A 14,453-nucleotide genomic window follows, 5' to 3' on the forward strand; every position below is an offset into this window, starting at 1 on the left:
AACTGCAGACACTACAGCCATCACCTGCAACGGCAACTATTGACTGTGCCCAATGGTGGGAAAAATGAGCAAAATAATTATGTCTGGATGAATCATTTTCAAGTTCCACACGAAAATCAAGTCTCATGTGGTATATGCTGAATTTACTTCCTGTTGCACCACTGCATATGGGGACACTACAAAACTCAAACGCTTGCGTGTAGTCCAGAAGACACCAGTATGCTGGACATTGAACTGGCCACAGGCTGAATAAGAGGATAACTGAGCTTGCATTGAACAGCACATCAAGCAGCCATGCCTTCTGGTTCCAACTCAGGTACCAGTATATGTACTTTTTAAAAAAATATTTATTTAACTGTTGTGGAGGTGGAGATTTTCTCCCTTCCATCCATCCATTATCCAAAACCCTTATCCTACTTAGGGTTGTGGGAATGCTGGAGCCTATCCCAGCAGTCATTGGGTGGCATGTGGGGGGAATCCCAGTCCATCACAGGGCCCACACACACACACACACACACACACACACACACCTAGGGACAATTTAGTACAGCCGATTCACCTGACCTACATGTCTTTGGACTGTGGGAGGAAACCGGAGCACCCGGAGGAAACCCACACAGACACGGGTAGAACATGTAAACTCCACACAGAGGACGACCCGGGATGACCCCAACGGTTTGACTACCCCGGGGCTCGAACCCAGGACCTTCTCGCTGTGAGTCGACTGCAGCAAGAAAGTCTTGGGTTCGAGCCCCGGGGTAGTCCAACCTTCTTCCCTTATTCATCCTAATTTGGCACGTCTAATTTTTCAGTCTCCTAATGCCTCCTCCTTGGCATCGGCCCATTTACAAAAGCAAACAACAACGCACTTTCGAAAAAGCTTTTATAACAAATTGTTCAGTGCTGCCAACACTTAGGCTTAATTGGTTTACAAAATTACGGATGCAAATAATGTCTTAATATTATTATAAACCTTTCAGTGTTTTGATAAGGCTTTGCTGAATGTTATTGCACAGTACTTAAGTTAGCTTTCAGTAAATATCTATCCTACCAACGTAGCACTGATCGAACATGTGGGTCCCTCCTCTGGACCACTGAATAAACTGCACAACAGACGGACTGAGGACCGAATATACCAAAAATTTGAAGAAACCCAATAGGCTCAAAAGTTGATTCATTTTGGCACCACAACTCGGTCTATGCCCTGGCGGCCTGTCCAGGCTGTCTCCCCGCCTGCCGCCCAATGACTGCTGGGATAGGCTCCAGCATCCCCCGCGACCCTGACAGCAGGATAAGCGGTTCAGATAACGGATGGACTCGGATGGACTCGGATCTACTGATTCAACAAAAAGGGTCTAACCTCCCACCACCTGTGTTTACTTGCGCTGCACTTTTCAATATTGTTGCTGCCACTGCAGCGAGCCAGAGGCATTAGCATTCCCTGTACGGAGGAGGGGGGGGGGGGAAACAACAAAAAAAGAGAACACAAACCGTTTTATCACGAGAATGCGAAAAAGTTTCGCAAGAGAACACAAAACTATTCCTTTTTTTCTTGCCTGCGTCCCTTTTGGCTCCCTCTGGAGTCACACTGTTCTGCCAGAATTTGTTTTTTTTTTTCCCTTTCTTTCAGTTTGTGTCGGTGTACACACACATCTATGATGGCGCCACGAATGGCTGCAACTTGTGTTGCTCTATCGAGTGTGCATTCTATTGTGAATTTGTTATATTAGTCATTATTGATCAAAGAAACTTCACATTGCGTGTGTCCCTTTCTATGCCCACTTGTCAGCCCTTATTTTGCAGACGGGCCTACTCGTGGATCCTTGGATGTTCCTTTCAGGATATTCTTAGACGCTGCTAGTTGTCGTGGGTTATGGCCCTTGTGGATTTTATCTGAGCTAAACAATGAGCAAAATCCTTGTACGTGCAAACTTACTTGGCAACCAATTACACTTCTGGAACATGAACTTGCACATTTTTGGAATGGAAGAACATTCAGCTTGTTGTGTATTGTGTGAGTTTGTGTGAGTAATGTAGATGCAAAAACTTCATCCATCCATCATCCCATTCGGGGTCGCAGGAAACTGGAGCCTATCCCAGCAGTCATTGGGCGGCAGGTGGGGAGACACCCTAGACAGGCCGCCAGACCATCACAGGGCTCACACACACACACACACACACACACACACACACACACACACACACACACACACACACACACACACACACACACACACACACTTACATACATTCACACCTAGGGACAACTTAGTGCGGCCGACTCACCTGACCTACATGTCTTTGGACTGTGGGAAGAAACTGGAACACCTGGAGGAAACCCACGCAGACACGGGGAGAACATGCAAACTCCACACAGAGGATGACCTGGGATGACCCCCAAGGTCGGACTACCCCGGGGTTCGAACCCCGGACCTTCTTGCTGTGAGATGACCGCGCTAACCACTGCGCCACCGCAGGGCCGCCCAGTATATGCAAAACTCATCGTCAAAAAGCTTAAACTCAATAAGAGCAAAAGAAAATCAAACCAAACCAAGACACAGTTATACTGGGTGTTGCGACCACCTCAACAAACATGTCTCTTTGTCAAAATAACCTGCAACATCACGACTGCGTACGAAATCGGCACGGGTACTTTGCAGCATCCTCAGCGAGTCCATAATTCACATGTGTGCAGTGCCCTATGTAAGCAGAATCATTCAGTCTAAAGGAGAATATTAGGTTAAATACACAGGTTAGACAATACTAACTGGCATCTGCGCCATGGTTTGAGACACTACCCACGTCCTGCTGTTGAACGTTTCACTGGGTAGGACGAGCGCTGGTGCAGTGGCAAACATGTTCCTACTCGAACAGGGAGAAGAACTTCAGTGCGACGACAACGTGGCAATGCCTCAGTTACATAGACAATCTACCAATTCTACAATCAACATTACAGTGTGCCCATATAACTTGATGTAGTTTGTATTACATCGGAGTGCCCGTGTTAACTTTGGTTAGAGGATGTCATTTTTACAAGAGTGGGAACTGTTTACTGCTGAGCTGACGGCACACAAGCCACAATGGCTGCTACACCTTGTTTGCAGTTCTCGTTGCCAGAGGGAGGGAGATATCCATGAAACCACTGATTTCAGCTTTGAAATAATCCTCAAGATACCCCTCAGAGAAGAAATAGTGTTCAAAAAAACATTGGGAATCAAGTCATGTCCATCCATCCATCCATCATCCAGACCGCTTATCCTGCTCTCAGGGATGCTGGAGCCTATCCCAGCAGTCATTGGGCGGCAGGTGGGGGCAACAGCCTGGACGGGCCGCCAGACCATCATTGGGCTGACATACACACACACACATTCACACCTAGGGACAATTTAGTACGGCCTATTCACCTGACCTACAGGTCTGTGGGAGGAAACAGGAGCACCCGGAGGAAACCCACGCAGACACGGGGAGAACATGCAAACTCCACACAGAGGACGACCCGGGACAACCCCCAAGGTTGGACTACCCCGGGGCTCGAACCCAGGACCTTCTCGCTGCGAGTCAACCACACTAACCACTGCGCCACCATGCTGCCCAATCAAATAATGTAAACTTTGTTCGATCGAGTGCAGTTGCGATACTTTTGTAGTACCATAAAACATATATCAGCCTTTTTTGGTACTGTGAAAGTATAGCAACAGGACTTGTCAGATTAGCAAAGCTCATTTAGATGCTCTTCTGTATGTCCTGACTTCAAGTTCTGGTTTCACCTCATTAGAATCAGCATTATGATTTGATGCTATTTGACCTTTTAATTGGTCATTCTTTGGTCAACACAGAGCCGTGACTGGTGTTGTGTATTCCTTATCTATAGCTGAGGCGGGCTCTGTGTCTGCATGCACATATCCCCATAGTGTGAATACGCATGAGTGTGCATGTCAAAGTGTGTTGAGCCGCACACTGCTCACACATCGCCATTTTCATAACTCTGATTTTGTGAAAGGCAATAAATCAAAGGTTCACTTTTGAAGCCGATTCAATCAGGCAGTCTGAGGTGCTGCACCATTACACACACGGTCTGTGACCCGGTCCACAAACAGGCGAGACAGCACCACAGGACTACAAGATAATATCAGTGATTGTGGCTGAATTCTGTGAGAGAGAGAGGCAGCGAATAGTTATCGAAGAAGAAGTCGCCACTAGAGGGCGCGATGGCTGTTTTTTTTAAAGACTTGCACTGGGTGCCACCTGTTGAACAACTGAGCTACTCTTGTGTAGCAAAACTGATCAGAGCAAGTTAGTGAATCATTGTGTCCTTGGTTTTACTGGGTGAGAAAGTATTTTGTTGAGCAGTAGCTATACTGTGTGTGTGTGTGTGTGTGTGTGTGTGTGTGTGTGTGTGTGTGTGTGTGTGTGTGTGTGTGTGTGTGTTTCGCAGTTTGGGTTCTTACTCTCCACAGTGAGCGTGACGGGCTGGCTGGTCTTGTTTTCTCCGTTCTTGTCGTTGACAGCTTGGGCGTAGTAGCGTCCTGCATCAGGAGCCACCGTTGACAGGATGACCAGTGTGTTGTCTAGGGTGATGGCACTAGACAGGCATTCATAACCACACAAATGGAGGAACACACACACACACATACACACACGCCACCATAAACAATAATCAAATCTATGAGAATTCCTTTTTGCCCACAAACAATGAATCCTCAAGGTGAACTGTCTCAAGATTTACAAATGCACACAAACACACACACACACACACACACATGCCACCACACGCAAATAATCAAACCTATGAGAATTCCTTTTCCCCCCACAAACAATGAATCCTCAAGGTGAACTGTCTCAGATTTACACACATGCACGCACGCACGCACGCACGCACGCACGCACACACACACACACACACACACACACACACACACACACACACACACACACACACACACACACACACACACAAAGTCATGCCTGGACGAGATAAAAAGGCATGCTTGCACAAACTAAAACAAAACAACAACAAAAAAATTTTTTTTTTATTGAGGACCCTGCCTACTGTTTAGGTGTCACACTTTAGTAAGGATCAGCGTATGAGCCCATCATATCTGTTGTGGCCCCCGCGGGGCCAGCACGGCTGTTTGCTGGTTAGAATTAAGGACCTGAACACGTGAGTAGGGCGCGCTAAATGTGAGTTGACAGTCAGTGCGCAGCCACATTAGGCTCCGTGTATCTGCCAGCGCCTGCCTGATCAGAGCAGAGTAAACAGACACACTCCTGGACAATTGGGGTGAGGATGGGGAGCGGGAGGGGGAGGAGGGGTGTGTTTCACACCGACTCAGCACACACGCGGCTGTGCATATCAATGCGGCCTCACACAGAGCAAACAAACAAGCAGCAAATGCACAGTATCCTATCAGCGCCTCTCTGCGTCGCAGAACAAGGCTTCAGAGCCCCACTCTGGAATAACAATGGTTGGCCAATCAGCACTCTGGAATAATAATGGTTGGCCAATCAGCACTCTGGAATAATAATGGTTGGCCGCACGGTAATCAGCACTCCGGAATAATAATGGTTGGTCACATGGTAATCAGCAATCAGTTTAGTGGGGAGGAAAAAAGCCCGGAGATACTCCAGATCTTTTCTGGAGTTTCCTTCTGCCTGCTCTTGGCGGCTACGTGGGCAGCGGATGGATGCACGCTGGCACCCATCCGTTCTGAGGTGCCTGAGCGAGAGAATGTGATTCTGGGTAAACGTCTAAACGCCTTCACGTCAACTATGACACAGCGAAGCCCGATGCTGAATAATAGATGATGAGGTGGTTTCTGAAGAGCCACTGCTTGCCTGCCTACCTGTCCGTCTGTCTGTCTCTGTATTCCTAAATTAATCTCAGGCGATTGCCTTGACGTCCCCGACAGGGACTCTCTGTGGGCGCACACGCACACGCACACACATACTATATATTTGCTCATTTAAACCCCTCAAGTGATTCTTGTGTGCACAAGGTAAGAATATTTACCTGAACACACATAAATCCACACATAAAAGTAAAATATATTCATAGACACAAACACATCGCTGTTATACACAGAAAAAGCCACACACACACACACACACACACACACACACACACACAGCATGATGCAGCGAAAAATCTCCACAATTCACAGCTTCACGCGTACAACCCCCACCCCCACATACACATCACATACACAACACACACAGGCACAAGTCTGCACAGGGGTGAGCCGTGTCAGTCAAACATATCATCAATTGAGGCCTTTTGTCCAATTTTGCTTAATTGGTTCCCCCGCCGCCTGGTCTATCTCTACCCTTCAATCATTCTGGGTGCAAAGTCAATAGGGGCGATATAATAACCCCCTTTATCACTGAGCGGCGATTCAATGAACAGAGCCTGCGCCGCCGCTCATTCATCAGCTATTCTGCTCAACCTCGCTCATAGTGTGTGGGGGGCGGATTGCAGAAAATCTGTTGGTGTTTGTCAGCTTCTCAGTCTTCTTCAAGGGAAAGACCTTCTGCACCAACATCTCGGTGCTCGCAAAGCAATTCATACGCAAAAAGCTTTACTCTAAAGGTTCACGGAAATGCAGTCACACAAAAAACACTCGGCCACTCGCTGCATTAGGTACACCTGCCCATTTAAAGCAAATAACCCGTTCCTCCAAACGGCACAATGCGTGGCTCAGACTCAGCATATAAAGCATGCGGACGGGATATCAAGGTTGAGTTTCTGTTCAACTTAGTGTTAAGATTCATATGATCTAAGCGACCTTGAGTGTGTTATGATCGCTGGTGCCAGATGGGGTGGTTTCAGCGTCTCTGAAGCAGCTGTCCTCCTGGGATCTTGGCTCACTAAAGTGTCTAGAGTTTACAGAGAATGGTGCCATTAGCAAAAAAAACACCCACTTAGTGGCAAGTCTATCAGCAACAATGCCTCCTTAATGAGAGAGGTCAGAGGAAAATGGCAATGCTCTTTCAAACTGACAGGAAGGCCACAAGCACACAAATAACAGCTCAGTGCAACACGAGTCCCATTTCTTCCATCTGAGCACAAGGCTACAGATAAGGCTAGAGACCGCGCCGGTGGAAAGAAATGGTTTGACAAATCCTGACTTATGTTATATCGTGCTACAGGTAGGGTCAGAATTTAGCAGAAATAGCATTAATTTATTGATTCATCCTGCCTGGTGTCAAAGTGATGCTGTTATGGTGTGGGGAATGTGTTCTTGGCACATATTAGGTCCCTCAGCACCAAATGAGAATTTTGAACACAACAGAGTACCTGAGCATTGTTGCTGGATGCTTGCAGCGGTACATTGCCGCAAAATGAGCATCATCTCAACATGGTGGCAAGGATGTGATAGTTACTTCATTTTGCTCCGGTGGCCTACACTGGCTGTAGATCCCAACCCAATATAGCACCTTTTTGATAGGTGGAATGGGATGTTCACACAGCATGAACTGTGTAGCGCAAGAATCTGCAGAAAGTGCAGTACCAGTACGTGATACTAATGAATCAACACAGAGGCAAGATCCCTGAGGAATGTTTCCGGCACCTCGTTGAATTCATGCCTCAAAGAATTCAGTCTGGTCTGGAGGCTCGAAGGGGTCCCACCTGATGCCAGCTAGGTGCACCTAATAAAGTGGCCACTGAGTGTGTATCATATACACCTGTACTAAACACATATACACACACACACACACACACACACACACACACACACACACACAGCCATCCCAAGCTAAGCTGTAACTTAGGGAATGACAAAATAAACTTACATGCGGCTACTGGAGGGAATCTTCCGACCGTCTCTGAACCAAGTGATCTGGGGCCTTGGGAAGCTGTTAATTCGTGGAGCATGGATGAGCGCACCCTCGCCCTGCGACACAGTCTGTGACCGCTCCCCCTCCACAAAGCCACCCATGTCTGAGAGACAGAGAATGGAAGACAAATGAAGAGAAAGACAGAGAGAGAGAGAGTCCAATTGAGAAGTAGAATGCAAAGGAAAGGGGGTAAGAGGAGGGGAGATATCAAAAGAGAAAATGTCGGGTTGCGAGCAACAAGTCAAACAGTGATTGTCTTTTTCTGCAGCTTTGATGAAAGCCAAACTCCTTTGTTAAGTAACTAGGTTTCCATCCAAATGGTGCACAAATTTAAGCAAATTTGAAAAGCAACAAAAGAAAATGCCTGTGGTTCCATCAACTACTGTTGTGCAAATAAACAGCTTTCCTTTGTCCAGGGTGCGATAAAACATTGTCATAAAAACAGCGCCAATAAAGGTTGCTCAGCAACAGCTGCCAGCACAACAACTAACAAGTGTTAACAACCAGGGTAGAGAAATAGATCATTTTAAAACTGACATAGGGGGCATCTGGGTGGCGTGGCGGTCTATTCCGTTGCCTACCAACATGGGGACCGCCGGTTCGAATCCCAATGTTACCTCCGGCTTGGTCAGGCGTCCCTACAGACACAATCGGCCGTGTCTGCGGGTGGGAAGCCGGATGTGAGTGTGTGTCCTGTTCGCTGCACTAGCGCCTCCTCTGGTTGGTCGGGGCACCTGTTCAGGGGGAACTGGGGGGAATAGAGTGATCCTCCCACACGCTATGTCCCCCCTGGCGAAACTCCTCACTGTCAGGTGAAAAGAATCGGCTGGCGACTCCATATGTATCGTAGGAGGCATGTGGTAGTCTGCAGCCCTCCCGGGATTGGCAGAGGGGGTGGAGCAGCGATCGGGGCGGCTCGGAAGAGTGGGGTAATTGGCCAAGTACAATTGGGGAGAAAAAGGGGGGGGGGAATCAAAAAAGGAAAAAAGGAGGAATTGTGATTGTGAATTTCTGTTTTTTGTAACATCTAGGAATTCTTCATGAATTTTTTACATTTCCATTCAGCGTTTCCCATTCGGTAACTGCAAATTTGCATAAAAGCAAGATGATGGAAACGTAGCTAGCTAACTCACCTGAAGACATGACATACTCTCTCACAACAGCAGCATTGTCCTCGAACAATGCTTCAATGTGAGGGAGACTTGGGGAAGAAAGCCATACTTACAGGCAACTTGCACTTCGGTGCTGCACTGCATTATAGCACCCACCCGGTTCCTGACGATGCAACGATAGTGACCGGCATGTGAGCGGTCCAGAGAAGGAATCAGGTACCTAATGAGAACACACACACACACACACACACACACACACACACACACACACACAATCGTCACAAAATACAACACAACACAACCTGCCATTAGTCATCATCAGCGTGACAGACAGGGACAATCTGTCATTTCACTGCTTTTATCCCCCTCTACTCAAGATGCTAAATGAATCGTAATGTTTAAGTGGACACCTGAAAGCCGGCGTGAATGGAATTCCACTTGACTAACGTTCTAAGTGCCAGGCGCAACCTAGGAATAAGAAAGGCTCGGTCCCTAAATCTGCGTGACGCGATGGCGGACAGGGGACATCGCACGAAGAAAGATGAATTTCATTCACAGTCGGGCCATGGAGCGTTCAGTACAGACGGTTATGGCCCCCAAGCGGCGGGATACAAAAAGCCCTATTGTTGTCCCTCTGTCATTAGCAAAGAGCTTCAAATTGTACACCCGTGTCCCATCTTGTGTGTCAGTCCTGGCCGGTCATAAGTCAACCCCCCCCCCCACATGATGTGGATTCATGTTAAATGACGTGTGTGAAATCATGCCCTGATAAACCCAGGCGCTCCAGTCCCCTTTAATTGGCCGCCCTAATAAAGCCATTTAGAAAGTTGGGAGTTGGGCCCTGCCACATTCCCCCTGCATTGCTATGCGGGGAGCACTGATTCCTTGGTTAAATGGATTCCAGTTTGCCTCTTTGATCAGGGCTGGTGGAGAATAATAAGCAGGAGGCTGGTCTGCGAGGCAGACCAGGAGACTAAGCCACGTGAGAGCACAGCCAACTAACTGCTGAGGATAGACAAGGAAAAGAGGAGGGGGGGATGGAGAGAGAGAGAGAGAGAGAGCAAAGGGGGGGGGGACGCAAGAGAAAGCGAGGAAAGAAAGACGGATTCGGTGTTTGTGCGTGCAACTGCATATGTGTGCATGTTGAGGGGTCACGGGGATGGGAGTTCAAGTGATATTGGTGTCACTGGCGGCGGCGGTCGTATTAGCCAACCAGAAATAAGCAACTAGCGCTTGAGAGCGTCTGCTGGAAACACAAGCCGTGACTGTCATGTGGTCTCAACGGGCAAGATCAGATCTCAAAGCAACGGAATTGATAGCGTTCGCCAGGCAGGCGCTGTTTAAAAGATAAGGGCCAACATGGAAAACATAACACACGTCCTCTACACAAAAAGTGAACACGATTGCGGGGCAATCAAAATGTCATCGTGGAAGAATACGCGGAACGTGTGACGCAAACATCAAGAGAGCATCTGTTCACAACCATCTGAGCATACCGAATACAGTGCGAGATACAAATCACAATAAAATCAACAATTCCCCCAACATGAGATGCTGCGTCTCGAGGGGGAGACGTGGAGCCAGTTCTTCTGAATAAATCCATAAAAATGAGTTCGGAGCATGAATAGAAACAAGCAGCCGAGTTATCTGTTACATCTGAAATGGCGCTGAGACTTTGTGTGCTAGGCTAATGATAGATGATGGATGGAGAGTGGCCCGGTTAAGTAGCTTCTGGCTGTTTTGCCCCACCTGTACTCCAGGGAGAAGCGTGTCAGCTCGGTCCCATTGTAAATCCATTTGAATTCCAGCGGCCAGCTGCCCTCTGCCATGCAGGTCAGGACCAGGCGGTTCCCCTCCAGGTGCACTTGGGTCTGAACAGGCTCCATTTTGAAGTAAGGCGGGACATCGTCCACTGCAGGGGGAGGAAGAGAGACAAGGAGGCAGGTAGAGAGAGGCGGGGGGGGGGGGGGAGAAACAGAGACAATGAAACGACAAAGTGAGTGTGTGTGTGTATGTGTATTCCTGACTTAACTTAGTTTCGGGGACACATTTCAGAAAAGACCAGTTAATTGGGGGTGACTTGTACAATTGGGGGACAAAAGCCGTGTCCTAAGTCGGGAAAAAGCTGATTTTTGAGTCAGGAATCAGGAACACTTTTACAGGAACACAGTTCAGGAACACAGTTCACCTCATGTACTTGCGCACAGGAAGTGAAACGAAATGCCGTTTCCCCCGGCCCACAGCAGTGCAACACACAGACAAAAACACTACAAGAACACACATATTCAAACTAACACATATACCCAAACCAAAAAAAAAAAGTGGCTAAGGTTAGGTTTGGGTTAGGGTTACGTTCAGGTTAGATATACTGGCGTAGCAGTCTATTCTGTTGCCTAACAACACGGGGCTCGCTGGTTCGAATCCCCGTGTTACCTCCGGCTTGGTCAGGCATCCCTACAGACACAATTGGCCGTGTCTGTGGGTGGGAAGCCGGATGTGGGTATGTGTCCTGGTCACTGCACTAGCGCCTCCTGTGGTTGGTCGGGGCATCTGTTCGGGGGGGAGGGGGAGGGAATAGCATGATCCTCCCACGTGCTACGTCCCCCTGGCGAAACTCCTCACCGTCAGGTGAAAAGAAGCGGCTGGCGACTCCACATGTATAGGAGGGAGGAGGCATGTGGGAGTCTGCAGCCCTCCCCCGGATCGGCAGAGGGGGTGCAGCAGAGATCGGGACGGTTTCGGAAGAGTGGGGTAATTAGCCGGATACAACTGAAGAGAAAAGGGGGGGGGGGTCCAAAAAAAAAAGGTTAGGTACATAGTTCTGATGGTTACTGTTAAGAGCTGGAGAATGAATGCAAGTCAATGTAATGTCCTCCAAAAGTGACCCAAATTAACGTGTGTGTGTGGTGTGTGGGGGGTGGGGGGTGTGGGGGGTGCGAGGTCAGTTGCTTGTTTTAGAATTTAGCTAAAGCAAATGCAGTGATTCACAGCAGACGCGGGCTCAGAGAGAAGCGTTTCCATTTTTCCTCGGCGCCGATGGGAGAAGTCGAAGGTCAACAGAAAAGCCTCTCGGAACGCCTCGCAAAGTGTGGCGAGCAAAAGCAACTCGCCTTTTCATCTGAAATTCAAATGCGCTGCCGAAGAGGCAGAAAAGCAACTCATGCTGCGGAAGAAGACAAAACGAACACTTCTGTCGTTCCAATGACAAATACGAGGGAGAGGGAGCGAGAAACGGCGAGGAGGGCGAGCGAGCGAGAGAGAGAGAGAGAGAGAGAGAGAGAGAGAGAGAGAGAGAGAGAGAGGCTCGATGAGCGAATAAGACCACAAAAAAAAACCGGAAACAACACAAAGGGAAGAAAAATAGTCAGACAGATTAGCGGAACTAGAAGGGAAGAGTGAGGAGGAAGGACAACATGGAGTCGGGAGGCAGGGCGGTGTTCCCCGGCCCTGGCCCCTTCCCTGACAGGATGAGCTATGCTCCGTGCCCACCTCCATTTATCTTTATGCTTCTTTAATGCAGGCAGATTATACAGGCCGGGTCTGCAACGTCGCACACAGCCGGCACAGCGGCAGGACGCCTCAGAAGGTGACACGCAGGGGCCTGGAGCTGGGTTCGGGGGGACAAAGTGCTTTCATTTGAGCTGATGAGAAAGCCATGATCGGACCTATTGATCTGTCTGACTTCACGCCCATCGGCGACACCGAGCCGATCGCGCCGATGTTTGCGGCGGTCTAATTACAGTCTGTATTAATAGATGCAGTAAGCCGCTCCGGCCCCGACCACGCCTGCTCCCTGACACCTGCTCTGTCTGCACCGGCTGACTCCCGACCAGAGCAACCGTAGTCACACCGGAGAGCTACGGTGGAAAATAATGAGGGTGGCGTAGTGCAGAGGATCCAGGTGAATGTAGGGGGCGCTCCACGGAACAAACAGGAGAGTATAGAAAACTGGGCCTGACTGAAATGGTCATTAAAAACACCTCAGCACTTTCCTGTTGCAGACACTCAGCCATGCAAATACGAGTGCAAGTGCAGAAAAAGTGAAAAATAAACACACATTATAGGGAAGTATGGGCGTCATAGATGCAATAGATACTTATAGGGCATTATAGATGCTTATAGGGCGTTATAGATGCTTATAGGGCGTTATAGAGCGTTACAGATGCAAGCTTCATAGAAAGTGTTACAAAATATACATATGCACATGCGCACTCACACACGCACACACACAGCCATTTGCCCACACAATCATGAGTGTGGATATGTCCTTAGAAAGCACTATGACATGAGTGTGCACATATACACTCCACCCATGTATGCCTGGGCTTGTGCACAGACACACACTAACACTCCCCCTCCCCTTTTTCTCCCCAATTGTAACTGGCCAATTACCCCACTCTTCTGAGCCGTCCCGGCCGCTGCTCCACCCCACTCTGCCGATCCGGGGAAGGCTGCAGACTACCACATGCCTCCTCCGATACATGTGGATTCGCCAGCCGCTTCTTTTCACCTGACAGTGAGGAGTTTCACCAGGGGGGGACGTAGTGTGTGAGAGGATCACGCTATTCCCCCCCAGTTCCCCCTCCCCCCCCGAACAGGTGCCCCGACTGACCAGAGGAGGCGCCAGGGCAGTGACCAGGACACATACCCACATCTGGCTTCCCACCCGCAGACACGACCAAATGTGTCCGTAAGGACGCCCGACCAAGCCGGAGGTAACACGGGGATTCGAACCGACGAGCCCCGTGTTGGTAGGCAACGGAATAGACCGCTACGCTACCCGGATGCCCCCCCGCCCCCCCCACACACACCATCCCTCAAACATCCTCCCATATCATTCCTCTGCATCCCTCACAAGCACAGCATGCATTCAAGGGCCCACTCAACAAACGGTAGCCGTATTATCACTTTGTGTTGCTAAAATAAACTCTTCTATCTTGTCCCACGTGGTAACAGCAGCAGTGGCAGGCAGGCCACGGTCCAGTACCTGCCTAATCTGTACTCTCTGCCACTTCTGCGAGAAGTTCTCCAACGCAAACACAGTCAGACCCGGCGGGCCCCTGAAACTGATCCCTGTCTGAGTGAAAAGGGAAGCAGTCGCCCCGATTTTCCCCAGGCGGTCAGGGCTGGAGCAGTGGTTTTGCTGTAATTCCATCCTGACAGTAAATGCATCCACATCCACTCATCATACACATACAGTACAGCGCGCGCACACACACACACACACACACACACACACACACACACACACACACACACACACACACACACACACACACACACACACACACACACACACACACACACACACACTGACAAGCCCGAACCCACTTATCGCCGAACGCTCACACAGAAAAAACCGGACCTTTCCTCGCCACACCTCCACTCGCCGCCAGACAGTTCGGGGGCCTGGTGGCTATGTGCACTTACCAATGCAGTCCTGTCGACAAGTCACCATTAGGGACCGCCAGATACCCAACCTGGGCTGACATATTGATCGACTCT

At 49.1% G+C, this 14,453-nt stretch overlaps 1 protein-coding gene across 1 annotated transcript in view; it reads right to left on the reverse strand.

The window, feature by feature from the left end:
- The window catches only part of sdk2a (sidekick cell adhesion molecule 2a), a 69,095-nt gene extending 58,318 nt beyond the window's left edge, over positions 1-10,777 (reverse strand). The window contains exons 1-4 of the mRNA XM_056287915.1: positions 10,698-10,777; positions 9,062-9,168; positions 7,792-7,939; positions 4,449-4,582 (exon numbers count right to left, since the gene is read on the reverse strand). Of these exons, the coding sequence (XP_056143890.1) occupies positions 4,449-4,582; positions 7,792-7,939; positions 9,062-9,168; positions 10,698-10,777 (469 nt within the window). The remainder of the gene's footprint in view (positions 1-4,448; positions 4,583-7,791; positions 7,940-9,061; positions 9,169-10,697) is intronic.
- Positions 10,778-14,453: the final 3,676 nt, after the last annotated feature.

Source organism: Lampris incognitus, chromosome 10 (assembly GCF_029633865.1).
Source record: "Lampris incognitus isolate fLamInc1 chromosome 10, fLamInc1.hap2, whole genome shotgun sequence".
Taxonomy (NCBI): Eukaryota; Metazoa; Chordata; class Actinopteri; order Lampriformes; family Lampridae; genus Lampris; species Lampris incognitus.